We start from the raw sequence: 27,013 nt of genomic DNA on the forward strand, positions 1-27,013 counted from the left end.
GATATCTCCAATTATATTTGAGCCCCTACAAATGAGCATCCTGCAGAAGATATTAAACCATTTGTCAAGTTTGGAGGTGAATAACTCTGTGAAAATCTGCACTTTAACTTAATTTTCATTGCATAGTTTTGGTAAATGGCTTTTATGTTAGAAATTGGATAATTTTCCAAATATTCATGAGGTCTTTTACTGAACAGGTTATAGACCATAACTATAACATAATAGACCATAAAATGTCAGAAAAACAAGGAAAAACATTCCCATTGCTCAAACCCTGGGTAATCTAACCCAATAAGTGCCAAAACAATGGGATGGTAAAGCAGTCAGGTCTTCTACTCTAATTTTACCATTTCAGAAATGTAATTCAGATCAATGTAGTCTACTATACTAAAGGTCATTCATGACAAAAAAAAACATTTCAGGGTCTTAACAGACAAGTTCAATTCAAGCCCAGCTGAACAGAGTCATCTTCGATCCAATTAATTTCAATCAAATTCAGTCTGATCCATTAGAAATGTCCTCATTATAATGCCAATTCAGTAGAGAAGCTAAATAAACCAACAGATTGCACTGAATCTGGAGCTAAAAGTTTTAGCGTTGAGGTTTGTTCTTAATTTGTTGTACACCACAGCATTATATGAAATGGTTTCCATTATTTGATGTCTGTATATTTTACCTGCGGCTTGGTATCCTTCAGGCTTCTGCTAAATATTTCTCCTGTGGTTTGCTTTTTATGTTTGCTGTATATTCTGATTAAATAATTGTGCCTGTCAAAAATACACAAAGTAATCTTTGGTCCATTTGGAAAATTGCAAAGTTTTCTATTAAATACAACAAAAACTATGAAATTGTGGCATGTGGATAACTTTTGTTTGTTTTTTTTCTTTTGTCTGTGTGTGTGTGTGTGTGTGTGTGTGTGTGTGTGTTTTCAGGGTCAACCAGTTGGCCAGTGTGATTTTGGTATCCGGCTTTTATGCATAGAAAAGGAAATCATTTCACCCCGGATGGAAAAGATGAAGACCGGGCAGATTGATAAAACCAAGGAGCCCTTCAGTGTCCGAAATAAACCCTTCTTTGATATTCATGCATCACGCAAGGTAAAGTGTTCCAAAATGCTCTTTTCACTTTTTCCAGTCACTCCCCCCTTCCCAGATGTGACCCAGTCATAACCCACCCCTGCTTTTCACACAAAGATAGACAAGCACAGGCAGCCTGAATCTGTTAGATATTGTCTACTCAAATGAAATGTGTGAGTAGTGGTCCACTTATATCCCCAAGAGTAACAGTTCTTCAAGGGCAAATTAGTCCCCTGAGAGAGAGCCAAGCAAAGCAGCTGAAACAGTCATGCACATTTATATTATGGAAAGGACAATGTGAAGAGAAACGGGTAAAGCAGGGTGGGGGACTCACAAATGAGTCCTTGACACCTAGACCGTTACCCACTGGGACTCATCTGACACAGCCTGGAGATATGGTAGCTATTGCCTCCACACTCTGCTGATGTACATAATCCTGTGAGCTTTTAGTTAAAGTAGAAAATGAATAATAATAGCTTTTGTTGAATCTCTAGCTCCTGACATTGTTTCAGTTTAGTAGATGATACCAAAAATAAACGTTTTCTTTTTTGAGCAATTGTTTTTGTGTTTAGCTTGTAGTAGCCTTATAATGAATAAATGATCTTGGTTGAGATTTTTCATAGGCTAAATGTGGCTGAGATTTGAAAAGTTATTTATTTTTTATTTATTTTTATTTTGCTTTTGAAAGCTGTTTAGCATTCCTCAAAAGTCTGCACTCGTGCCCTTCTCTCAGGCCTGTGGGAGGTCAGGACACAATTAATTTTGTGTTTTACTCCAGCCGAGATCAGTTTTGACATTTTGGTGCTCCATATGCACGATCAAACTGCCGGGAGGGGGTGATGTTCAGATGTTTCTTTGGTTTTTTTTCACATCCTCTGCCTGCACTGATATCTTGATGTTTCAGTACTTTGTAAAATTCTCAGTATGAAGGGTTGGATTACCTCTGGTCTAACCCTGTGCTATCTGCATTTCTAAGAACCTTCATAAGCAATCACCCCCGCAACCTTTGGGGTTCATGTTGATGAGGATAGTCTGGAAATGAAGTCACTGGAGCTGTGTCTGGTTTCTGGCTGCCCCTATTGTGCTCCTCAGAGGCCATCTGCTCTCCATACAGTTCCATCTCTGTTGTGTGAGACATTAAGTGAGGGGAAACTGGAATGTTGCTCATTAATTCATAGCGGCACAACCCTCCACTTCATGGCACATCAACCAGAAATTCCTTCTAGGGATATTTCAGTCACACTGGAGTTGTATGACAGCTTTTGTCTGTTGCTAAGCTGCTGTTTTTCCTCTCAGTCACTCACACATTAATACTGTCACTTCCCTGCCAATTGGTGCCATTTACTCTTGTCGCTTCCCCTACTTGTGCAATTATTTTACAAAGACTCTTTTTTTTGTTTTATGGAATATGAACATCAGGACAGGATAATCTATTTAGGGAGTCTCCCTCTTTTGCAGATTGAATTGATGTGACTGGTAAAATACTGTGTGTTAATTCTGCTTGTAATGCTACTTCATAAGAGAGCAGGAAATTGAGGAAAAGTTACATAATAAATTTGAAATAGACATTGCTGGATATAAGCCAGGCCTGTCAAATATTGAAAAACAATAATAAGCATAACAACTATCAACATGAATGCTTTATGGTGGCATTTATTTCCATAATTAAATGGAAAAATATGCTGTATCTCTTATCTTTAATAACTAAATTAATCAGTGTTGACCGTGACATGAATTTTCTCTGCTACATTAAATTGAAATCCCCACAACAGTGGCTTGCATTTCATTGTTGTTCAACAAACCGTTGTGCAGACATGCTGTTATTAAAAGCTAAGTAACTGTGATTAGTTTTTATAGGAAAGTGTATGGAAGCTTTTTCTCTTTTGAGTTGGAAACATAAAATGCAAAAGAATTACCCATCCAATCACACTTCGGGACTGAGTCGAACCGTATTACTGCTGATATTACTAGATAGATTTATTTTCCTGTAGGACAGGAGGCTAAAAGGCATTGGGCCATAAATGTAGTTAAATTTGTTGTTTACTGTCTGCAGGTTCAGGTTCTGGACATTTGCCCTTGTTAACACATTTCCTATCACATTTATGACAATTCTAAATGCATACATTTAAAGGACGTTCATATAACATTTATAGATTCATTTTTAATCTGTTATAGAAATAACGTTCAACTCTTACTCCTGCTAACAGTGTTTTTTTAATGAGCATGCATATTGATTTTCATATAAGCTCTTGTATTTTCATTGAGTATCAGTACACAAATTAGTTCCTTTTTTCTTTGTACAATAATTTTAGTATGATTTTAAAACAGCTTATAAGAAAATATGCGGTGCATTATGAATAGATTGAGATGTACTCGCAAATTGACCAAAGCGTGTATTTGGCAGAGACCTGCTGATTCCCCTCATGGAATTAGAAATAAAGTCAGGAATGCAATGTGTGGTCATTTGCTTGCATGCTGGATTTAACATGACTGGCACTTTCCCACAGAGGATCAGTTTGCAAGGGACAAATCCATCTTTTCACTTGGATTTCAAAAGTCAGTGTAAAAGTTTCAGGCCATCAAAAACTGCTAATAGTATTTGTAGTTTTCATAGAGACAGGCTTAAAAAGTTTTTTTTTTTTTTTTTTTGGTGTTGGACTTGCCTGTCTAGAGGTAGAGCTGCAAAAGCTAGTAATGAATCTATTTTTTTCACATGAAAATATTTAGTGTTTCTTTTAGTTTTCTTTGGCCTTGAATCATGTTAACTCAGACTTTCCCTTTGAGTAAGTACTCAAATATAAAGTTTATTTTCTTATCTCCAATTTTTTTTATCGAGATGAATGCATTGTCCTTTAAAGTAAGAGATAATCAGCAGCAGTTATTATATTATAGTATGTTATGTGGTATTATATTATTATTGTTGTTATCATTGTCATCATTGTTGTTATCATTGTCAGTGATGCATGCCTTATTTTTATGATCCAACATTCGCAGAGCATACAGTAATTAAATATGACTAATGGTGTTTTCAGACTTAAAGTCACAATTTGTTGGCATTAAAATTACAAAAGGAAATTAGATGGTACAAGTTTGTCTGCTCCCTTCACTGAGTATCTAATATTCCACACTCATTTATACTTCTTGAAAGAAATTAGGCTCAATATTAATAAAGTCTCCTCTCATAAGATTTGTACTTCCAGCTGGTCCTCAGAGCATCGTATGGCTCCTCTAAGAAGTCCAGTTAGTGGGGCAATAAATAAAAACAAAAGAATAACCTTTTTACCTGAGAAGAGAGCTCATAATTTAATTCCTTGCCTAACTAAGATTGAGTTTGGATAGAACCTAAATAAGAAATGAGTTAAAGGCTCACCTTATTCTACTCACAACAGTCTAAAGAAAGACTTGATGTTTTTTATTGGTGATAAATCTCATCTTATTATTGTTTCTCTTATTGTCTTTAAAAAAATTATCTAATTGTCTTACTGTGTAGACTAATTAAACAGACCGGAGGCAAAAGTTCCGCCTTATGTGGTGTTTTTATCCACCAGTTTAGCCCTTTAAGCCAGATAATGTCATAAGGGTTTTCCCCATTTACTCAGGCGTATTTTGGATCAGTTCTTCATTACTTGGGGTAAGGACTGTTAAGTATTATTATTATTATTTTTTAACATGGCCTAGACTTAAGAGATTAAATGTCCTACTTTGGTGCTCAGGAACTTGTTCACATCCTGGAAGCATTAGCATCTTCTGTGACAAAACTGCAGTAATTTGCGCAGGCAATATCAGTGTATGGATGATGAAGAACAGCAATGAAGAAGACAGAGGTTTATTTAGACATGCATGCTTCCAAGTGCTGGTTCATGACTACCTTTATATTTTAATTTTATTTCTACATGATCATTTTACATCAGAGGTCTTCTCAGGTCAGTTTAGGCAACATTTGTTCAATATGATATTCAGATATTTGTTTCTAGAGGATTACAAATAGCAGTAGAAATGATTTCACAGTTGTAGAAAATAACTAATGTCAGTTCATGTGCACTGCAGAAGAAGTAGTAATCCAGCGTCTGTGGGGTGATTACAGCCTTCTGATGTGGAATACTTTAACATTGTTTGTAGTTCTACTGCTTCTTTTGAAGTGTGTTTTGCACAAAGTGTGATATCTTTTATCATTATTCAGTTGACATTAGTGGCCCAAATAGATGACCTTCCAGAGAATAAATTTACCAAATCAAATAACATGTTGTGGGCTTTTTTGCTCTTTTTTCATGCTATCTAGACAGTATCTGTTTAAGTTTTCCGATTTTTTTTTTCCTGATGTCATTACAATCTTAAGTCAAGTTAGTTGGCTTGAGATGCCATTTAGATCAAACTATACAGGGTAAATATTGAAGTAGGTGTGCTTAGTGTGAGCTGGCCTAAAGATTAATTTACTTTCTCCTCACAAATAGTTGCATATTCCTTTCTGATTGAAGTATTATTCTTTTAAACCAATACCCACGTCTTAGTTTCAGAGTGCAGAATGCAACAAGACCCTTCACCTTTTCCAGACTTGTGACAAACAGTCTTCCCCTCATAGCATGCTTGTTGTTTTATCCAGACATACAAGTCAGAATCTTCCTTTTCCACTTGAAGGAGGTTTGTACAGGTCAGGATAAAAGAAAGTAACTCCTCATGAACAGCTTGTCTCATTAACAGCAGGCTGTCAGTCAACTGGTATTCTTGTTGCTCACTGACCTCACACATCCTGAGCTGAGGAGTCTTCAGCTGTTGGAGCTGGAAAAGTAAGACCCCAGGTCTCCTTATTTCTGTCTCGTTTATATCAGTGCATTTACACTACAGTAACTGCTTTTGTCATTAAGCTGAATCATGTGTTTATAGCTGCTCTAGTTTGTGTTCATTGTGTTTAATTGTGGTTTTAATTGCTGTGTAATTGTTGTTACTGACCTACACTTTTTTTTTTTTGTAATTAACAATGAATCATTTGGCTTACCACTCAGTTGCATGTCCGCACAGACAAACATAGAAATCAAAGTGCACCTTTGTCCTTTGTTTTACACACATCCTCCTCGGTTAGGTTCATGAACAAGCTGCACTTTCTAACCTGAATCTCTCCTGCTGCTGCACCCACTCACCGAAGGGGGGAAACGTGTTGTCTATTGTATAAGGGCTTATGCTGCTCGGAAGAACACACAACATGGACTCGATGACTAATGTTTGTTTACCTCTGTTGCCTTGAGAATTTTTAGTTTTCTTCAAAGCCTCCAAGATATTATGCAACAACCGATGATGCATGCTGCATCTCTACAGTAAAGGTCGGACTTACTGGTGAGAGAGCGTCTGAATGGGAGGCAGAGTCAAGAACTGCAGCCAGTTTCTGTTTGCCCCGTTTGTTTGCTCTTATTGTGCCTCCCATGCTCAGAGTTGATTTACCCAAGCGTGCCTCTACTTGGTCAGGTGAACAGGTGCCTTTCTTCAGATGTTCTTTGGACTGTTGTGTTAATTCCGCACTTCAACTTTCTCCCTTTCGTCTGCTCTGTGTTGTCTTGCTTTGTTTGACTTGTGAGGATGTCATGACATCCTTCCCTAAATTTATGCCAACAAAAGGTCTTCTCAGATAACCAGCACAGCTGATGCTGTAACGCTGCATTGATTTATTACAGAATGGTTTTTTTTTTTCCCCCTTACAATGTTTATTTGAATGATTTCTATGCTCAGTATTTAAAGGTCATACTAAATGTTTTTCTCTATAAGTTTTTGTTGCAGCTGTTTTTAAACATAACCAGCAAAAAAGGCATCTGTGGTTGAAGTTTGGCAGCTGTTGGCTGACTCAAACCTGCAAAATGAAGTTATTAGAAAAAAACTTACCACTGAGATGCCCTACAGACTGTATATATATCTGATAGATCACTGTATATGTCCTCAAAAGGAGTTTTTACCTTATATTATGAGCTCCAAGCCTTTGGTAATCAACTGTTTAAGCTCTCTGTTCCAGGATGAAATTTGGTTTTCAGAACAAACAGTTTTGCTTAGACTCTGGATGAACTCAAAATAATGTATATTAATTTCTTAAGAGCAATTATATTTAATTTAAATATCTAAACTTCCATTTAGTAGAGGTATGATGGTGTGTGCATACGATGCACATGGGAAACGTGTATAATCTAAGATGGATCCAGAGGGTAGTTAAAATTAGTTGTAGCTATTATGATAGTTAATTGGCTTTTTTGACTAACAAATAAGTAATTAGACTTTAATTTTTGCCTCATATCTCAGTCGGAAGTTTTTTCTCTTTAATTTGTTTCATGTCATAGGGAATTTTAAACTTTATTTTGGTAAAATTTTTAGGCCTGAATGGCTTATCGATCTTCAGGAGAAGTATTATTCCTAAAATGATATTCCACACATTTCTTTAAACTCTTATTTTCATCTTGCAATTGCAAAAGTAATTATACAACTGGTTGATGAGCAGTTTTATCTTCAGTTTTGGCTTCTTGTCTTATTTCATGACAGATTAGGAGAAATAAGGTTTAGAGTTGATTTCTCATGTTGAATTTGCTGCTCAAGGGACTTTTTTTTTTAAAGACATTAATACCAAAAAAAACAAGTGATGCAGGTGAAGAAGGCTATTGTTATGCTGACTATACAAAACAGCCCTGTGATTTTCCTTAAAATAAGAGCTGGCGAGCTCAGTAACAACAAGGCAGTGGGATGATCACAGAAGCAATAAGAACTTGACCAAATCTGGTCAGGTCAAGAAACTTTAGAAGAAGAACATGCATGTCATACACAAACTGTAATCAAGAAGTGTCTTAAAATTTTTTAATAAGGTTTATTGATGCAACTGAGTCTTTGTGTTTATTGACATTATTCCTGATAGAAGAAGAAAGAGGAATTTGAAATTTTGAAAGAAAAAAAAAAACAGATCAGAATAGTTGATGTGCTTCAATACGGATAACGGCATCTATCTCTAGAGAATAATTATGATAAATACTTACCCGTATTAAGGAATAAACAAGGTTTAGCTAGGATCTGTGGCCTAGAGGAGAATTTTTCCTCACTCATATTCCTTAAAATGACAGCCTTGGACACCGTTGCCGATACTTCCCCCTGCTAACACTACATAGTGTCCTTCATTTTCTCCAAACTAGGTAATGGAAATCATTTAAATGCTTTTTTTGTAATGAAGTGCAATTTCCTTCAAATTCCCCCGAAAACCAGATAGAAACAGGCCCTTTTTCTTCTTAGATTTAATCATATCCTGCAAAACTGGACATCAGCATACCAAGAGATTATTCCAAATGGCACTTTGGAGCACAATGGAACAAAAATCAAGCAAAAGAAGCAGTTACAGCAATGTCCTGATAAAGTGATTTAAGGTCTGAGAAACAAAACTTAATTATGTTTGTTTAGTTGCTCTTTAGCCTGCGAAGAAAGAGGGAACATGTTAAAAACATATGGATGGATCATTCTTGTTAAAGCCCTTGAATTAAAGCTGAAAGAGCTCATCATCTTATATGTACTCTAGTATTGTACAGGGGGTAAAAGCATTTTATTTTGGCACAATCTGAGTGGTGACTCCTGGTGAGATTGACGTTTACATACATGCTTCCCTTTTCTCAGCCTTTGTCTCCTTTTTTTTTTTTTTTTTACAAAAACAATCAGATTTACTGATATTGAAAGCAGTGGTTAGTTTTCCTCTCTGACATAAAGTGCAACAGTTTCAGTCATGCACATCTGTGCCACACGTTGGCGATGCTCTCCAGTGTGTCAACAGTTTGATTTAACTTGATTTGAAAATTTCACCTAATAATGTTTTGTTTCATCGATTGGTTTTGACAGGTTACTTCTTTGTGCCCTCAAATTCAGACTCATACCATTTTACCTGTCAGAAATCCAGCCATCCACCTCTCAGTGGTCTCAGGACAGATAGACTCATCCCCCACAGACAGCTTAAATTTGGCAGCTTGCTGTTAGAGCTAAGTAAAGGGCTGCCTTTTGGCTGTTGTACCCCCACACTGATTTAGACCTGCACAATTAATTGACAAATTGACTTTTCCTAAGACAATTTATTTTGTCAAAATCAGAATTTTTTTTTTTTACTCTTGTATATTCACTGCAAACGGTCTCCTTGGGCCTCCATAGTTAGCAGCGGACTCAGCTCTTCCTCCGCAGCAGAATGGTGTTTGTCTGAAAGGACTAACAGATTTCCAGTGAAGTGAGCCGTTACTCACGCCTGGAATTTAGCTGTGCATATAACTGCAGTGTGAAATGCTGCTCTCTTTGAGATGCAGATAACAACTTCAACCCACAAACTCTCGTTAAGAGACGACCTACATCAAGGGATTTATTTCCACAGTGGATCCCATATGATAAGGATCCAGATGGAAAGAGATCACGGATGCAATTTTGTTGCATATCGCTTTTCAAGATAGGAAGCCATTTATATGGTGGAAAAGATATGACATTGTTTACTCATTTTGCTGTCATTCATTCATATAAATAAATAAATAGTTTAAATACATTTTGCATGCAAAAACTTTAAGTTTAATATTGTTTTTAATAAGTTTAACCCTTTAAACACTGTAATAGAAATGATCCGCCTGTGCCTTGTCATTTTTGTCCATAGTGGAGTCATTTCTTGGAGTATGCTCAAGTGCTTCATATTACTATGATCTGTGCAACTTAAACTAAAAAATTATGAAAGTTATTAAGCAATAATAACATATAAAGGTGTTGAAATTATGAAATTAAGTGTTAAAACATAAAAAAATACACAAAAATCTGAAATTCTTTCATTACATTTTGCAAAATAAATACACAAAACTTAGTCATGCAAAACATTTCTAAATGTACAAAAATAAAGAAAATTATTCTTTACTCTATATAAGTTATTGCAACAGTTTGTCTCTTTTAGTTTTTGAGAAACACTTATAATGGGCTTTTTTTTCACTGTGGTTCCAGTTGATGGATTTATTTATTTTTTTTCTTTATGTCCTTATGTACAGTATAAACAAAAAGGTTATGGAGCACTGAAAGTCTAAAAAAAATACTAATTCAAATTCAGATGTTTTCCTTTTTCATGAAACTGAGTTGAGGTTAGTCTTGCTAAATAAACAGACAAAAACACAGAACCAAAACACTTATTTAATATATTAAATAATAAAGTTATCTGAAATATATTTTCTTTAGCTTGTTTCCGAAGTTATGTTTTATGTACAGGGTGCAGGTTTTTCTATAGCACTCTATGTACAGTGTTTCTTCTGTGCCATTGACTCCAGATGTGCAAAAAACAGGGAATAGTGCTAAGATTTGTCTAACCTACAATAATGTAAACTAAGCTAAAAACAACTGATGTGCCTGAAGAAGAAAACTATGCTAAGCCTGCTGAAGAACTGTGGTAAAAACTAGCAACTTTCTATGCTAAAACTACGGACTAAATGTTGTAAAACATACTAAAAACCAATGGTAAAACTATCTAAAACAAAAAACTGCAAAATAAAATATTTTCCCCATCTCTCTATCTCTCAGTCTCACTGATAATCACTGCTGCTTCTCCACCGAATGCTACCATCTCACTAATTCCGCTGTGCACTCACGTAGCGTAACGTGATGATGTCATTTACTCGAAACGTGTTGAAAGGCATAAATCTTAGTTTTCAGCTAAATAAAGAAAAAGTATTGTTTTAGCTATTATTGTTTTTTAATTTTAGGGCAGTTTAAACGGAATTATGCTTATAGGGAACTTCCAGTGGCCACTCTGTTTTTAAAGGGTTAATATGTTTTATAAGAAAAAAAAAAAAAAGAATAAATTAAAATCAGAAATCAGTTTAGTTTGATTTGGTTTGAAAAGATCTGACATTTTATTTGTAGGCCGTCATCTTGGACATTTGTCTGCTGGTGTGTTTGACTGGCAGCATTAGTAAAAGTCCTATCTCTCTATCATTATAACTTTATCTTTTCCTGTTGTATTATCCATAAAGTAGTTAGTTATCTGCTTTTGACTCCTACCTAGAGTGTGAAACTTTATATTGGTTAACGTTGCCAGTGTTAAAAATGGAATCAGCACTGTCGACAGAGATGGAGTAGTCTCCGGAAATACGGTGAGAGAATATGATGTGAATACCTCATATGATGAGCCCATTACTCAATATTTTTTCACTCATTTGCATGCAGAAAAAACTTGAAGAAAGTCTTTTTGCTGGTGAGGGGCACGTTTACGTTTTTGCAAATTTCCACCAAGCCTGGACAGTTTTTGAGCGATTGCTTCTGTTCTGTGCTGCAGGTTTAATGTATTTATCATCATGGATGTATTTTCATTTCTATCCTCACATCTTAAAGCTCTTAAAGCAGCTTGCTTTCTAAGTTAAAGCGGGGGCTATTTATTTATCTTACTTCAAGAAGTACCTGGGGCACCTACATCAACTCAAAATTCTATCTTGATAATGTTTTCATGAAACATTTTATATCCATCAAAAGACGTTGAAATTCTCCCGACAGCATAACCGAGTTTGACTCCTGGTCGGTCAGTGACTTTTCCAGCCCTCCCCAGTCGCTCTGGCGTGGGTTTTCATTTCATAGGCACCTGCACACATGCGTCAGAGGGCAATTCATATTACAGGCTGAAAAGAGATCTTTGAGCAACATCCCCATGGTCTGACTTGAATATCAATCCATCTTTTCAAGTTTGGATTTATCCCCTGTGTCTAAACCTCCTAAGCACAGCAGGAGATGGCAGGGGAACACAAATGCTTCAGGAGAGGAAAGTGAGTGCATAATATCAGTGTTGATAAAGCAGTGATAATACTGCATGAAAATATGCACAGTTAGTTTATTAATAAGATTAGGCTACATAATACTCTATAAAGCCAGTATGCATATCAGCATAGCATAAAAGGTCAAATTATTTAATATATATAGCTGTAAAGCTTTATAAAACCTTCACATATTGCTTATTAATTTCAGAATTAGTATTCATTATTCAGTGGAAGCTAATAACTAAGGTCGATCAGGGGGGCATCTTTTGAATATGAAACCACTGGTTAAAATACAGTTTTATTACTGTCAGAATTTATATTACTTTCATCCTTATAGTCTTCAGTCTGTTAGCAATTAGCATATGAAAAACATTCCTCACGCACAGCAGGATAGAATGGCACATTGTTGGGATTTTGTCACTCGCACCTTCTGTGATGCTGACATTCATTCATTTGGCTTTGTTGGCTATATATTATTAGACAAAGACACTTCAGATTCTTCAGCAAGTATACTTTTGACCTTGGTGTTAATCTAATAGATTCCACATTGAATAGAGACTTTAATTTGCATTCAATGCATCCCCGCTTATTTTATATTCTACCTGTGCAACAGTAGCTCGTAAAATCCATTATTGTAAACCACGGGGGAAAATGGGCATCTGCACTCAAGGTCAACTTCTAAACCATAATTTACACTTGTAGGAGAGTTGGTGGCAGCAAAGCACAACATGTCCTGGAAACAGCTGAACAGCTATAAATTGTGCAGTGTAGATGGGATAGCTGGATTTGACATCACTTAAAAGTTAAATAATCTCACCACAGGTATGATTAAAATCATGTGTTTCCATTTTTTTCTTTATGTTCCTTCTGCAGAGGTTTTACTTGAAATTGGTCAATTTGAGAAGAGCAAAATAAAGTCAGGAACAGGCAAAGAACTGTTGCCTAGTACACTTTTGTTATAGATAAATTGGCTTTTTTCCAAACTAAAACTGGTGTATATAATGTCTTATACTTTAAACATGCTTCAGTCTGAGCTGTGAGGTGCTCCTTGTTGAGTTAATGCTGTTAGTTCTTTAGATATACTCTGCTGTGAATAAGGAGTTAAAGTTGTTAATGATGGAGGGAGATTAAGAGTTAAAATAAATATTGTTCAGTTATCTTTTCATCCGTGCTGCTTTGTTTACTGTTGTTTTTAGTGCCAAAGTTGTCTTCAGCTCGCAACTTTCAACCAGTTAACATTCAGTGTCATTTCTTTGTCCACGGCAGGGTGGTGTCCATTTCCTTATATACCACTACCATTTCCTTTTCCTCCTTTAACTGTGCCTTAAATATTATATTTAACCTTGTTAAATGCTTTGCATCAGTTTAAAAGTTAAAACAACAGTTTTCCCCACTTCATTTATTTTTTTTCTCACTTTTTATAGCATAGTATATATTATCAGTTCTTGCTCTATTTGAACGTCAGCGTAAGGGGAGCATACGGTGATCTAAGTGCACTGTGTTTGGTCCACACCCTGTAAATCTACAAGACTTGGTTAAACACATAAACTCTGCACTGGAATCCATCATGAAACAAAACCTAAATATCAGCAGTTCATAGGTTAATGTTGGCCTGAAAAAATTGCAACATAGAGAAAAGTAAGAGCAATGAAGGGCAGGGTTTATTAACCAACTCACAGTAGAGGAATTATGGGATTTTGACCTTTGCAAGGTGCAGCTAGCAGGTAAGCATTCTTTTAAGGGTGCTAAGCAGCCCACCTTTTCAACAACAAGCCCATAGGACTGTTTTTTCTGAATGTGTGTGATTAATTACACCAAAATGTAAGAGCAATTAGGTTAAGAAATTTTGTGTTTTTTAATAAGAGTTGGTTTATAGAGAGAATCAAAAGGTGGCTCTACATTTCTAGCCAGAAGTGCAGAAACAGAGCGCAATAAGATAAAGTGGTTATAAATGTACCACTGAAAAGATAAAGAAATTACATTATTAGAATGGTTGAAAGTCTAATCACAGAGACCACAACAGGCTATGAAAATTTTAGAATTTCACACAATTCATATCAGAGAAATTTGCTCTTGAACTTTAAGTGATGATGAAAATTGACAGTCTGAATTATTTATTGACTTATTTTATTTTATTCTGTTTCACAGTGAAAAATTGTCATAAATCATATGTAGATTTCATGCGATTATAACAGTTGTATGCTTGATAATATCAAACAAAATTAACATTATCATTGTTTTTACAAATTACTGATGCCGCTTCTTTGTTAAACTTTATTAGTTGAACTAGGAATATATAGCAATGAAGCTGAGGTCTTCATTCTTCTCCCTTTTTGTTATTGAAAAGACAATTTCTCAGTGAGGGATGATACGATAGAAATGAGTGTGAGGTAAATTACATACTTCATGTGATTACTATGCTATTAAGCTGTTAGCAGATTACATATAATTCACCATTGTGTTCCAGTGAGTGCAAAGGTGAAACACTGGAGAGGGAACTGCTCTGACTTCCCCCACTCTTGAAGGAAAAGTGCTGTTTAGCATATTAGCAGCTGATTTGTCCCCAAAAGCATTTCCCTTGTCCCATCTCTGCCCCGAAGTCTGCAGCGAAAGCTTGATCTCTTAATGGGGTCTTTCCTTTTCACCTCTGCATACACAGTTTTACTGTATAAGGCTTCTAAAGAGGTTTAGCATGAAAGCAACCCCCCCTTCCCACCCCTGTCTTTGCATTATCACTCCATGGAACTTCCTTACTGTAGGAGGATATGTGAGTGGAAGTCTTCTTTCTGCTCATCTGTCCATCCAAGGTTCACTGTACTCGCCGAAGATGGTGGGTGGGTGTGCTAAGATGGCAGGAGAACTGAAATGGAACTCCCAGATCTTACCGCCTACATGCCGTTCCCTCATAAAGGAATCATTTCTTTTTAGTCTGGCTATCTGCCTTCTCCATGTCAGCATGGTTGTCAAGCTTTGTGTGATCTGCTGTGACTCATTCGTCATTCTGGAGAGCACTGATGTTGCTCTGCTTTCTTTGTAGAGACAGCAGTGAGTGAAGATTCTTCTAGCTTTTAGTTTGATGTATTCTACACTCCTCTAAAGACTAATGACTTAATTTGCTTTCCAGAAGCAGATTGGCTGAAAAATAATGTGTAGTAACAAAATACTTTCTGTGGAAATGTGAACGTTACAGATGCTGAGGATTTCATTGTGAGGCATTGAAAACCATCATCTTTAAGAGTTTGGAGGAAAGAAAGTGTAGTTTCAGTTTGAAAGTGACATTGTAAATGTTTTTGTGGAAGGAATTTCTTACCAAAGTTGGGGGAAATATGCCCAGCTCAGATATGAGATCAGTACTTTGGCTCTTTTTTATGTTTCATCTGATAACGACTGCGTTTATGATTGTACCTCCATTCTATTTTTTTAAATATGAATAAAAGCCCTCTTTTGAGGCAAGTTGTATTTGATGTTTTTTTTTTTTTTAACAATAGATTCCTCTCTCTTCAAAGAGATTCTTTGATAAAGACTATCATCACAGAGTTGCAAATGCAGGTCTCCTGGTCAGCATGTTTTGCTCTGAGGCATCTTTGCATCTCAGTTGCAGTCTGACAACATGTTTTACCAGCTTTGCATTAAATCCAGTTTTGTTTATGTTATACTGCATTTTACACATTGTATTTCTAATAATCTGGTTTATTTCCAAGCAACTTCAGGATTGTATGTGTTTTAGCACTGATGATTGTTGACAGTTGTTGTCTTCTTGTCAACTGGCACTCGAATGTCCATATCTGCTGACTTGAATGTCAGAGCTGGAAAATAAGTGGAGACATCATGCAGGTGTCATTAAAGAAGAATTTCTAAGCCCTTAAGGCATGGACCTGCAACCTCCTGTGGTGTCTGGCAAAAGAATGTTGCCATAAAGACTGCAGTACGTCTCCTCCTACTCATTTTCAACATAAAGCATGCATAGATTGGGCTTATTTTGGGATCTGGGAAGATTGGAGGCGAGGTCAGAGTGTCAGGCTTTTTGTGCTCCTTCAGCCATTTCAGCTGTTTAAGGGTGTGATGGGGAGTGTTGTCTCACTGGAAGAAGCTGCTGCCAAATGCAGTTGGGATAGGGGTGTGTATTTGGTCTGCAGCAATGTCTAGGTAGGTGTACGTGTCCATTCTCATTAATGCTATGATCCAAGGTTTTGCTGTAGGCTATTGCATTGTTTATTAATGTTACTCACTCCCTACGGCACCTCAGTGGTGCAGTGGTTTGCAGCTGGCCAGCAGCATGTTCTCCTTGTCCTTCTCCAAGACATGCATGCTAGATTAACTAGGAATCGACTCACTGCAGGACAATATGCAGCTTATGGATGGATAGATTTTATTTCGTCCTTCATTTCAACAGAAGACAATATACCATGTTTTAAATGAGAGTTTTGTACAACACTCTTGTACTATGTTTCATTGCGTTCTTGCATTTGTAAAATGCATCGCTTTCTGCTTAATTTCATCTTGACGACTTTAAAATGATACCTGATATGCACTGAAGTGCACTAATGCATTCACTTTCCTTTTTTATTGACCCAGGGCCATTTCCTGCATGGCTAAATATATTTATCCTCTGTATGAATATACAGAAAAGAACAGACAGTTATGAAGTTTTAACATAAACTATAGAAAAAAACAACAAATTTTCTGATGTGTCTGCAGCAAATATAATTATGCTAGTGTGACAAGCAGGTTCTGCAAATGAGCTCACAGTAAGACAAAAATACGCTCCTTTAATGAAATATTTATGCTTTTTTGATTTCCATATCCCTGTTACAGATTATTCTAAAAATGAATATGTAAAGCTGTTGTATTTTTGGGACCAGCTAATTGAGATTTATATACAATACAGACTCAGAGTTGTTGCCAATAAATAAATAAATAAAACAGAACCTACATAGTTTCTGTATAGCCACTCAACTCATGTTTAATATTATTCATATTTTTGAAGGTTTTATGCTGGGATTTCTTCGTCTTGGTTCCTTATTTCTCAGATAATGTGATTCTGCAGCCTCTCATACAGTAAACCCATTAAAAAATCTTGCTGCAAACACTTTCCAAGGTAAAGGGTGTGTTTTTATATTGATTTCTTACTTTTTAAGCGGCATGTTTCTTCTCATGCCAGTGTAGCATGGAATCCTTTTACAACGAGCCCAGCATAAAACATCCAAACATCACTGAAATGTGTGCACGGTTTTATTCATGTGAAGATTTTATTTAAGATCCAGTCGCAGTTTCATCTCTTTTCTGCCTTCAATTTTTTTAAAACAGATTTGAAGGGCATGCATTTCACTTTCTCATGTTTTCAGTCACTAAAGCTGGAGCACTTGGCTAACCTTGGCTGTTTCAAGCACACAAAAGCCCAAAGTCTTGATTTGCCAGCTTGAACGCACATTTTTTTTGATATTGTCACATTTTTTAAATATCTCCTTTCAACATCATCCTTTTTTTTTTTTTTTTTCTTTTTTTTTTCATATCTAACCAGATTCTTTCTTGGTGTAATCATAGAAGAGTCATCAAGCCAACTGGGTAGGAAGTTGCAGCCATTTTAAAGTAAAAAGATCCTTTTTTTTGTTATAACGTTACGAGCAGAGAATATTGAGCGTGTCTGGTGTGGCAAAATGATAATTGTTGGCTGTTGCTGCACTGCAGTACAAACACCCGGGAGGAACCTTTTTTTTTTTCTTTCCCATGCTTCGTTATCATGTTCCATGAAGCAACTTTGAAGTTTATCATACAGGATTAATACCTCCAGCAGGTATTTAGGTCATTAGATGCTGGGAACCAAGTTGGGCAGATGTTCAAAACATTAAAAAAAAAAAAAAAAAACATTATTAGTTCAGTTATATTTTCCCTATAGCTGAAGGACAATGCATAGAAGAATTCTAGTTATTAGATGAGGGGTGGATTATAGTGTTAATTTGAAGGATGAATAAAGAAAGAAATTACTCTAAATTGGGAAATCTTTTCACCTCAGAATTTCTAATATCCCAGCTGTATGTCTGTGCATTTGTGTTACTCTGTCAAGTATATAACAGTTTTTTTTTCTTCTGTGCACTAGTTGGGGTGGTTGTTAATAGAAGAGATTAAATCTGCTCTTTCTGTTCATTATAAACTTGATGATCTGTTACTATTCACATCCTTAACCTGGTATGGCAAGTCACAGATTCCATCTCTCAGTTATGAGCTGTCAGTCAAAAGATAAGGACTTTGTTTCAGAGCTATATGGGTTTAAACAAGGTATCAGAGCTTGTGCTTAAAAGTATAAGCCTTCTAGTTATGTTGAAACTCAGACCTAAGATAAGATAAACTTCATTATTCCTGGAGGAAATTTTTGACACCAGCTGCACACACCAAGTAAATATAAAGAAATAAGAAAATACAATTGCTAAAATCAATAGATAGATTTAAAAAAATATCAGTCTTTATTAGTCTATTTCAGTCAAGAGTCACCTTGTGTTGTGTGTCTGAAGACCTATTGGCTGTTAATAATTTCATGTGTTTCCATCCATCAGTTTAGCTTGATTGAAATATGTCCCCGTTTTCCCCCCCCAGCTTCTGGAAGGCAGCTTCACATCCCAGGTCAGCCATGAAGTCGATGGGCTTATCTTCCAGCCATGTGGGGTAAGCATTCATCTATGTTCAACAGCCTGTCATTTGTAAAACCCGTTGCCACAGGTTGAATGTCAGACGCTGAGTTTTCTTGCACCGAACTTCTACATAAGAATCAAGATAGCTTGTCACTCCCAGCAGCTATTTGTCACTTTTTGTACCAGTCTTGTCCTCCAGCATCGCAGAGGAAACCACACTCTTGCTACTGCCCACACATAATCACTGGCCTCTCTGTGAGACACCTCACATTAAATCTGACACATGAAGTTTTATGTTACGGTGGAAGTGGCCTTGGTTGGAATCCTAATATTACTTGGTTTTAGAACAGCAAAAAATTACTTGTATCTGTGACGGTAATACTATTCCTCCTTACTTCTTCCGCAATGGACCGAAGGGTCCATATTCCTCTGTGCAACACAAAAATAAATCTGCATAACATTAATGCAGGAAGGGCCTGGAGTAAGTCTCTCGCATGCTTTCCTTCATTTATTTTTAGTTTCAGCTTAATGTAAAGCACCTCTATCCAGACAAAGCAACTGTCTTATTTGACTCATTTATTTGCTTGGAAACTTTTACGTGTGTGTTCACTAGTTAAGAAGCAGATGGTCAACATATACCGAAACCCTCAGAGGTCAGTTTTTAATTAAATCATATAATAAACCCACAATGAAAATACTAGTAAAGTTTAATGATTAAGAAATTAAAGCAAAAATGGACAAAACCCGTTCAAGTGAGCTATTAAAATAGAATTGGGACCATCTTGTAGTCTTTGGAAATATAAACACATTTAAGTTAAACTTTTCTTTAAGTAAATTTAACTTGGCTTATTTTCATTCTGCAATGTAATTTATGGATGACTACTTTTTCCTTCTCTGGAGAGTCCAACTAATATATCAGACAGTTTGATATTGTCATTCTCTGTTGGCCTATATAAATAGAAATGGGACTTATTTGCTCTTTGCTTTCTCAGCTTGAATTGCATAATTATTGTTAGCTGATGATTACCACTATTATTTTTAACTTAAGGAACCTCATTTCCATGAGAGAGAAAAAGCAGCTGAAAGTTGATTTATGAAGGCGTTCCTGTAATTATCACCGCATGGAGGCTGCTTTCCTATTATTCTAGTTGTATAGAAGTAATTATTGTTGATGTAGAGCAGAGTTAACCTAGTCTGGGTTATGACCTATGCTCCAAAATTGCATACCCATGATGAAATGAGCATGTCCCTGCATATCTCTTTTGGAGTCATAGTAAAGAGAACACTTGTTGGATTTGTTAAGATATGTAAATCAGTGTATTTGTTACGGTGAAGAATAAATGAAGATGGCACACAGCACAAATGGAAAAAAGTGTCAGGTTTGCTTAAAATACTTTCAGGATGATTTTCCTTTTTGAATCCTACAGCTGTAGCTTCAAACCCCTATTAGATCATAGTACCATAAACATTGTCTATAAAATTAGAGAGATTTTAGGTTTTAGTTTGGTCCCAGCTGTTCTCACAGATCCTCAGCTGGGGGACGCCAGATTTTAAAAGGTTAATGGTTGATAGAGCTTTAAAAAAATAGGTATATATGTACACTGCTATAAACCTGTATAGCAGTGTAACATGTTAGACTGCAAGGAAGATGATCTGTACTATTTCTTTGTTTAAATAACTTGTTTTAATATAATGGAAACACAACTATTTTTCATGTGATCCTCACCTTTGAAAACCTAGTAATGAAAATTAAGTGGCATCCTTGACTTTAGATCCCAATGAATATTACACACTGGAATATTGAAATATTATTTTGGGGAGATGGCAACAGCCCTCAGTAGAAATGTGCAGTGAAATTCGCCAAAGGCAGGTTTACACAGCTGCATTTTCTGTCCACCACAACACAAGCAGAGACCGTTGCATTTCCAAGCAAACATCTCCCCAAGGCTCTTTAACTAATGCGTCACTGTCTCCGTCTCTATCAGTAACACAACACAAATGTCTTGTTTTTGCAGGTGTTTGCAATCCCTGATTATTTATTTTGGTTTTCTCCTTTAAATTATTCATGGTTATATTTGGATTTTAGCTGTTTAGAATTTGCATGACTTACTGTGCATCTCTCAAATGGATAATGGAAAGCTAATTAGACTTGGATTCATCAATTCCACAGTGGATTAATTTCTAAAACTGTAGAAAACACAATTTAAATGTTTGTGGAAATTAAATTTGTTTATGTTAAAATAAACATAATTGTTAGTTTGTTTTTTGTTTTTTTTTCAGCTGCAAATTATTCAAAGCATTATGCCTCAGAGGAGTTTTTCTGAGGCTGTATTGAATTTCCAAATTGTGCACAATCCAGACCAGAAAATGGTTTTGGATTTAGAGCGGCACATTGCCACTCTTTGATTTATGGTGATATTGTCCTCTGCAGCCTCTATGAATTTCATCGTTTATGACTAACTGAGCTAAAGAGAAGTGTTGAAAGCGCTCTGACTCTTTGAATGTTGGACTCTATGTATCTGAGCATTTACCAAACCTGTGAGGGAAATAGAAAAAGAAAACATCAGTATCAGGATTAGGAAATAAGCTGTCAAAATGGGTTTCTGATTTGTTTTGGCAGCCTGTGTTTTACTGAGCTGAAATGATTGCTGTTCAACAAGCAGGAACGTCGGCTAGAGCGACGTGCAAATTTCATGTCAATGACAAAAGGGATTGTGTGAACAGGTCATCGTCCAGACAAGTCAATTTTGCTGTCAGCTGCATTTAATCATCCCCTTATGTAACTCTCACCTTTGAATTAAATGGAAGTCTTTTCACAGTATAACAAAGCTGTCCCCGATGTTCATTTTAGAAATGAACTCTATATGAAGACGTTTCATGTACCCCGTTAGGCTGCCTGTTCTTAGTGGTTTGTGATTAACCTTTAGAAGTCCGCGAGCATGCCAGTGCCCGCAAGCACTTTCACTTATATTGCAACAATTTCTCAGGAACAGTAGTGTGTAACTTTGTGGGGTGAATTGTGATCAATAGTTAACCATTTTGGTGGGCTATAAAAGTTTTTCAGGCATTTATATCTCCTCCAGGAGGTTTACAATGCAGCTACAAATGGTAGTGTTTATTCTGAGAGTCTATGGTAAATCCACAATGAGGATGCATGATAACATGATTATTTATCACATTTTTAGAATAAAAAAAAAAAAAAAAATAGATAGTTATCACTATGTTGCTAACACACCTCTACATTTTAACCCGGAAATAATGAGGAAGCCACTTCCTGTCAAACTTTCCACCAATTAGATAGCTTAAATTGGCAGTAATGTTCAATCAGGAGCTGTCAAACATCAACAAGTGACAAGAAAGTTACAGTATATAATGTAATATATATGTATATATATATATATATATATATATATATATATACACATAATGTACCTCTATGGCTGGAATAAAGTGAGGAAGATGTTTTTGATGCATGGTGATGCAAAAAATTAGCTGACCTGAGACTTGGTTTTGTGAGGATAGTAGGTAAATGGTAACATAAATAACTATAAATAGCAAAAACAACTGGAGGAAAAAGTGTAAAAATGTAAATAGTGTTTTTTGTGCGTTTGCTTCAATGCCAAAATTTTGTTCTCCTGAAAGCCAAGACCGGAGAGAATGATATGCAGGTGAGAAAAGGCTCGGTCACTGCTGATTTGTGTGTTATTTCCACTACTTTTAGTATCAGTTTTGCTTTTTGGTTGGTCTTTATGGTGTTATGTCTATTGATACATTTGTTTTAAATTTTTTTAGCCTCATAATGTGACAACTGAGTGTTGTGAGTAAGAGTGATGGCTGTATGTTGACTGTGCTTAAAAAGGCTGCAGTTCTAAATGCATTTTTACATAAAAAAAAAACAAGTAACCAAAATTCCAAGAAATGGCTTTGAGTTTTAGGGGTTAAATTACCATTTAAGTAATGTTTTTCAGCAATTTACCATATCTGAAAGAAAGAAAACTCTCCAAACTGAAACTCAGCAGACAGCTTCTGTCCACACAGCCTCAAGGAAAAATGGGTCAGGACCGCTAAAGCTGGTATGTCTAACATGACTAAATGATTATGCAAGTTCTCTTGGATCTATTTAACAGCTTTTTTTTTTAAGACAATTCTGCCTCAGACCAAGGGAAATCATTTTTTGAATGACACAACAGCAAATTCCTCAACTGGATTAGATATACACCTATGCATCAAAGCATTCTGCTGATGAGGACAGCACTGTGACGCTGACGTATCACCTCAACATATCTTACGCTTTAAAAGACAATGGTAATAACAAGCAGCCTGGTCATTACAGCAGGATGACGGGTGCAACACTGACAGCGTATCAGGCGTAATGCAAATAGGACTGATGGACCTGCTGTTTCTACATTGATTTGAAAATTGTCTGCTGATGCCGCTGACTGTGTACTGGCAAAAGTTTCCAACTGTGTGTGTTTTGTGTTTTTTAGATGTTTGAAAAAAACAAAGGTCGTGTGTTGAGGAATATAATTTGTTTAACATTTGGACAAGAGCATTTATTAGAAGCTGATAAAGATCGTTTTTCAGCTGAAATTAGATATTAGACAAACTATTCCAATCAAGTGATTTTAAATAACATTAAATTTAAAAGCCATTTTTGATTGTTTCATGCTCTGTAGTGATAACCCAAGTACAGTCAGTGTGTATATGAAATATCCATGTTTCAGTACTGCAGCAATCAATTGCACATGGAGCTGGTATTTTGAGGTTTGCTGATTTAGTGCTCCTTAATGCTCTTTCTTTTTACTTTGGTCTTGGATCAAAATTGCCATGATATGCCTTTTTATGTAAATATTTGTAAATGACGAACACACCCTGCATTTGAAGCAGATTCTCCTTTAGGGCATTCCAGAGAGGTTCCACTATCTTATCACCATTTTGTTAGAAATTATGTTCAATGCTTTAATTCATTATATGAATCCAGTTTTAAGGATGGAGAAACTCTGACCTTGATGCTTTGCTAGTTTGGTAGTTTGTCATTTGCACATGATGGTGTTGCAAAAGAGGAAGTGGCCGCCTGCAGATAAACCATTTTCATGTGTGTTTGTAATTGCATTAATATCTTCCATATGTGACCAGTATATTACAGAAAGTTAATTTATTTTGCAGATTAGTTTCAAGTTACTGCTGATTGAATGAGATAAGCTGGGAGACTATTTTGCATTAAACATCATGTTTTAACTTGAGTGAATTTCTGTTCATTTAGAGCCTTTCCCCTAAAAAATTATTATAATATCAAATTTAGATGATTTGACATAATGTTTGCATTAATAACAGCCGTATTGGTCTCAGTTTTAATTTGTGTTTAGTTCTAACCCATCGAGTCTGAGGTTTCCTCTTCACAGAGGAAGTGTGTGGTGTGTAGATCCAAGCAGTCACTTTACAATGAGGCCTTTAGTTATGTTATTAACATTTTTAACAAGATTGAAGAACAAAAAGTAAGATTGTGTTTACAGTTTTGTGACTGATTGGAGGAGTTATGCAACCTTATTTGCTGCAGTTTAATGTTAGTTAAAGGGAACAAAGAGTGGCACATTCAAGGTTACTCTTGGATCTGTGCCTATAGATAATCTGTGTTTACCTTTGGAATCAGATGGGGAGTGAAAAAGAAGCCTTACAGGGTTCAACATACCGTAAATCAGTGGTTCCCAACCTTTTTTCCTCTGAAAACTCATTCATGCATATACTAAAATGCCATGGACCCCCTGCTTCACCCTGTGCTGAAAACATGTTTGGTTTTGGGCTTTTAAAAGTGAGATTCTTACCATATATAATGTATTCTGGTTGCGTCCTGTCCTTTGATAAAACCAAAGTTAAATGAACAACATACAGCCTTACTTTATTCATTAAAATAGGGACAATTTGTGGACGTTAATCACAATGGCTCTGATGTTCCATGCCTCAGGGACTCCCTGTGCTCTTTGGGGGTCCTGGGACCCCAGCTTGGGAACCACTGCCCTAAACAACAACATAATGAGCAGGGTTTAGCTTTTGCACAGCTTTTGATCTTTGTAAAGTTTATTCTCAAAATAAAAAGTGCAAGTACATTATTCATTTTGTAAATATACATGCACTACATTTAAAAACAAATGCACATTGGCAATCAGTTACATGCAGGTGGCCAATGAGTCATTGACTTTCTCTTTCTTTTTTCTTTTTTTTTTCTCTTCTTTTTTGTCTCCACACCAGCCCGTGTGCCGTATTAATCTCTCCTTGTGTGAAAAGGATAAGGCCGATCTCAGGATTAATCTCACTATATGTTGCTGATGCGAATGTCCATTAATGTTAGTTTAAAGGTTACCACCTCACCAGTCGCGGTCACTGGGTGTGTTATCTCACCCAACACATGCTGTCCTTGGGATATATTTCTTTGTTTAGGGAACATAACATAGATTTTGATTTAATAGCAAAACTATAACCACAGATGGCAGAATTTCTGATAAAAGCTCCCCAGATGGTGATGTCTGTGTAAAGAGAGCAAAGGCGAATTGTTGTTGTTTGTTTGTTTTGTTGTTTTCATTGTTCGTTTTTTTGTGGATCATTAAAATCTTGCTGAAAATTCAAAAGCCTATTTTAAATTAAGTGATGATAGATTTGATTTATTTGAATTTATGTAGTTGATAAATCAGTTTTCTCTGGGTTCTGCAGTATATTCTGTCTGTAGACAATTTACCTGAATGTTTATTCTTTAACTTCCCTTTTCAGTCTTCCTCCCCCCTTATTTTTATCCTAAGACATAGCCTTTTATTCCACTGCACCATTTTTGCACTTGGACACCAAAACCCTTGAAAAGCCCTCACACTAAACACACACAAACACACACATTGTTAATATGCGTCTGAAAGAAACCGGCCTGTGTGTCTGAGCTGTAACAGAGGGAGCTTTTCTCTGGGGAGCCGATTTATTGGGCTTGTCCAGCCTTTTTTTTCTTTAATCCGTAGCACACTTAAACATTAAGTCTGCCTTGCAGCAAAAAGCTGTTATTGAAATAAGACAGGGAAAAAAAACATAATCAAAGAGCTTGGAGTAAACCTTTCAGAAAGCTCCCAGTTCTCCAGACGAATTAGACATTTTATATTCATGAAGCTTTTCTGTAGCACAGACTCTGTCCGATGTCATTTGGCATATTCGCCTTATTGATTATATGATGGGTTTTGTATCAGCTTTTTCTTATCAATCGTGTGCTCTCATTTTTATGGGTAATTGTGGAGCAGATTTCGGTTGTTAAAAAATTGATTTTTATTTCTGATTCATTTCTTGCACGGGTGACGTTGTTTCAGACAGTGAGATGGTAAAACAATATTTACGGTGCATCTGTGATTTAACTTTGGCTTCATCTTTGAAACAGTTTCTGGAAAACATTGGTATGACTTCTGCAATGATGCAACTTCTCTTCTAATCTTACGTGGTCAAGAAGAATGTTTATGAAAATGTGCAGTGTAGTTCAACAACAGGGCCGGGTCTAGAAAGTTTGGATGGGGGGCCAGGAAGGGGCATAGACCAGGAAAAAAGGTGGCACACTTAAAAACAAAAAGGGGTGGGGGCTAGATTTATTAAATAACTTATTATTACAACTAAAGTGGTCACCTAATATACAAGTAAAGTAAAATGAGTACAAACAAGCAGCCAATGATATTTTTATTTCCCATCAGCAATTGTTTACTTACCATAATGCTGCATTTTTTGGCTTTAATCAGTGCTGCATTAACACTTATACTTCATTGATAAAGAGAGCCAAACCACAAGTTTTATGTGTTTCTTCACTATTCTTGACTGTTCAACTTTGCTTAGTCGTCACATTTGGTGGTTTTATGACTTTTATATCCTCTTCATGTGAAGTATAATTGTGCATAGACATATATTATTACCCACGTAGACAGCTGGCGAGATGATGCTGTATACATGTTGCAATGTCATCAAGAACATGGGTGTGTTGATATAGAACCATCATAAAGAAAAACATAAAAATAGATTACATGCTACATTCACTTGCACTTAGACATTTAAGGTTTACCCAGGGGGAGGTCAGTTTATGCTAAATATGTGTTAGGATTTGGTTGTCTACTCTTAGATTGACACCTGAGCTTGCCACCCCTAAGACCCCTGCCCTTGTTCAGTAGCTACAAACAAATGCTAAATTTAAAACTGGGAAAAACTGTTCTAATCCAAAGTGATCCCATAAGAATATGTATTAAAGGGTGTCTTCTGTTATCTGTTTCCTACTAGCAGTGTATATTACAGTGTAAAATAAGCTCAGCTTAAATGTTTTTATGTTTTCCTCTGTGGCATTTTTTTCTCTGAGGAAAATAGCATATATTATTTTTTATCTATTTATTTTAAATATAGATTTAAACAGATTAATTACAAGGCTGTATTCACAGACTTTTAAAGGATGACAAATTTCTGATCTGCAGCTTTTAAATGAATTGGCACAGGGTCTGCAGTCATGTCCGCATAGTTCTACTACAGGTAGTACTTTTTGTTATGACCTCAGCAG

General features: G+C 36.0%; 1 protein-coding gene across 1 annotated transcript in view; it reads left to right on the forward strand.

Moving 5' to 3' along the window:
• rngtt (RNA guanylyltransferase and 5'-phosphatase) overlaps nt 1-27,013 on the forward strand; it is a 93,299-nt gene that overhangs the window by 41,825 nt on the left and 24,461 nt on the right. Inside the window, exons 11-12 of the mRNA XM_041976350.1 lie at nt 933-1,097; nt 18,425-18,493. Coding sequence (XP_041832284.1) covers nt 933-1,097; nt 18,425-18,493 — 234 coding nt within the window. The remainder of the gene's footprint in view (nt 1-932; nt 1,098-18,424; nt 18,494-27,013) is intronic.

This window comes from Melanotaenia boesemani, chromosome 22, assembly GCF_017639745.1.
Source record: "Melanotaenia boesemani isolate fMelBoe1 chromosome 22, fMelBoe1.pri, whole genome shotgun sequence".
Classification (NCBI taxonomy): Eukaryota; Metazoa; Chordata; class Actinopteri; order Atheriniformes; family Melanotaeniidae; genus Melanotaenia; species Melanotaenia boesemani.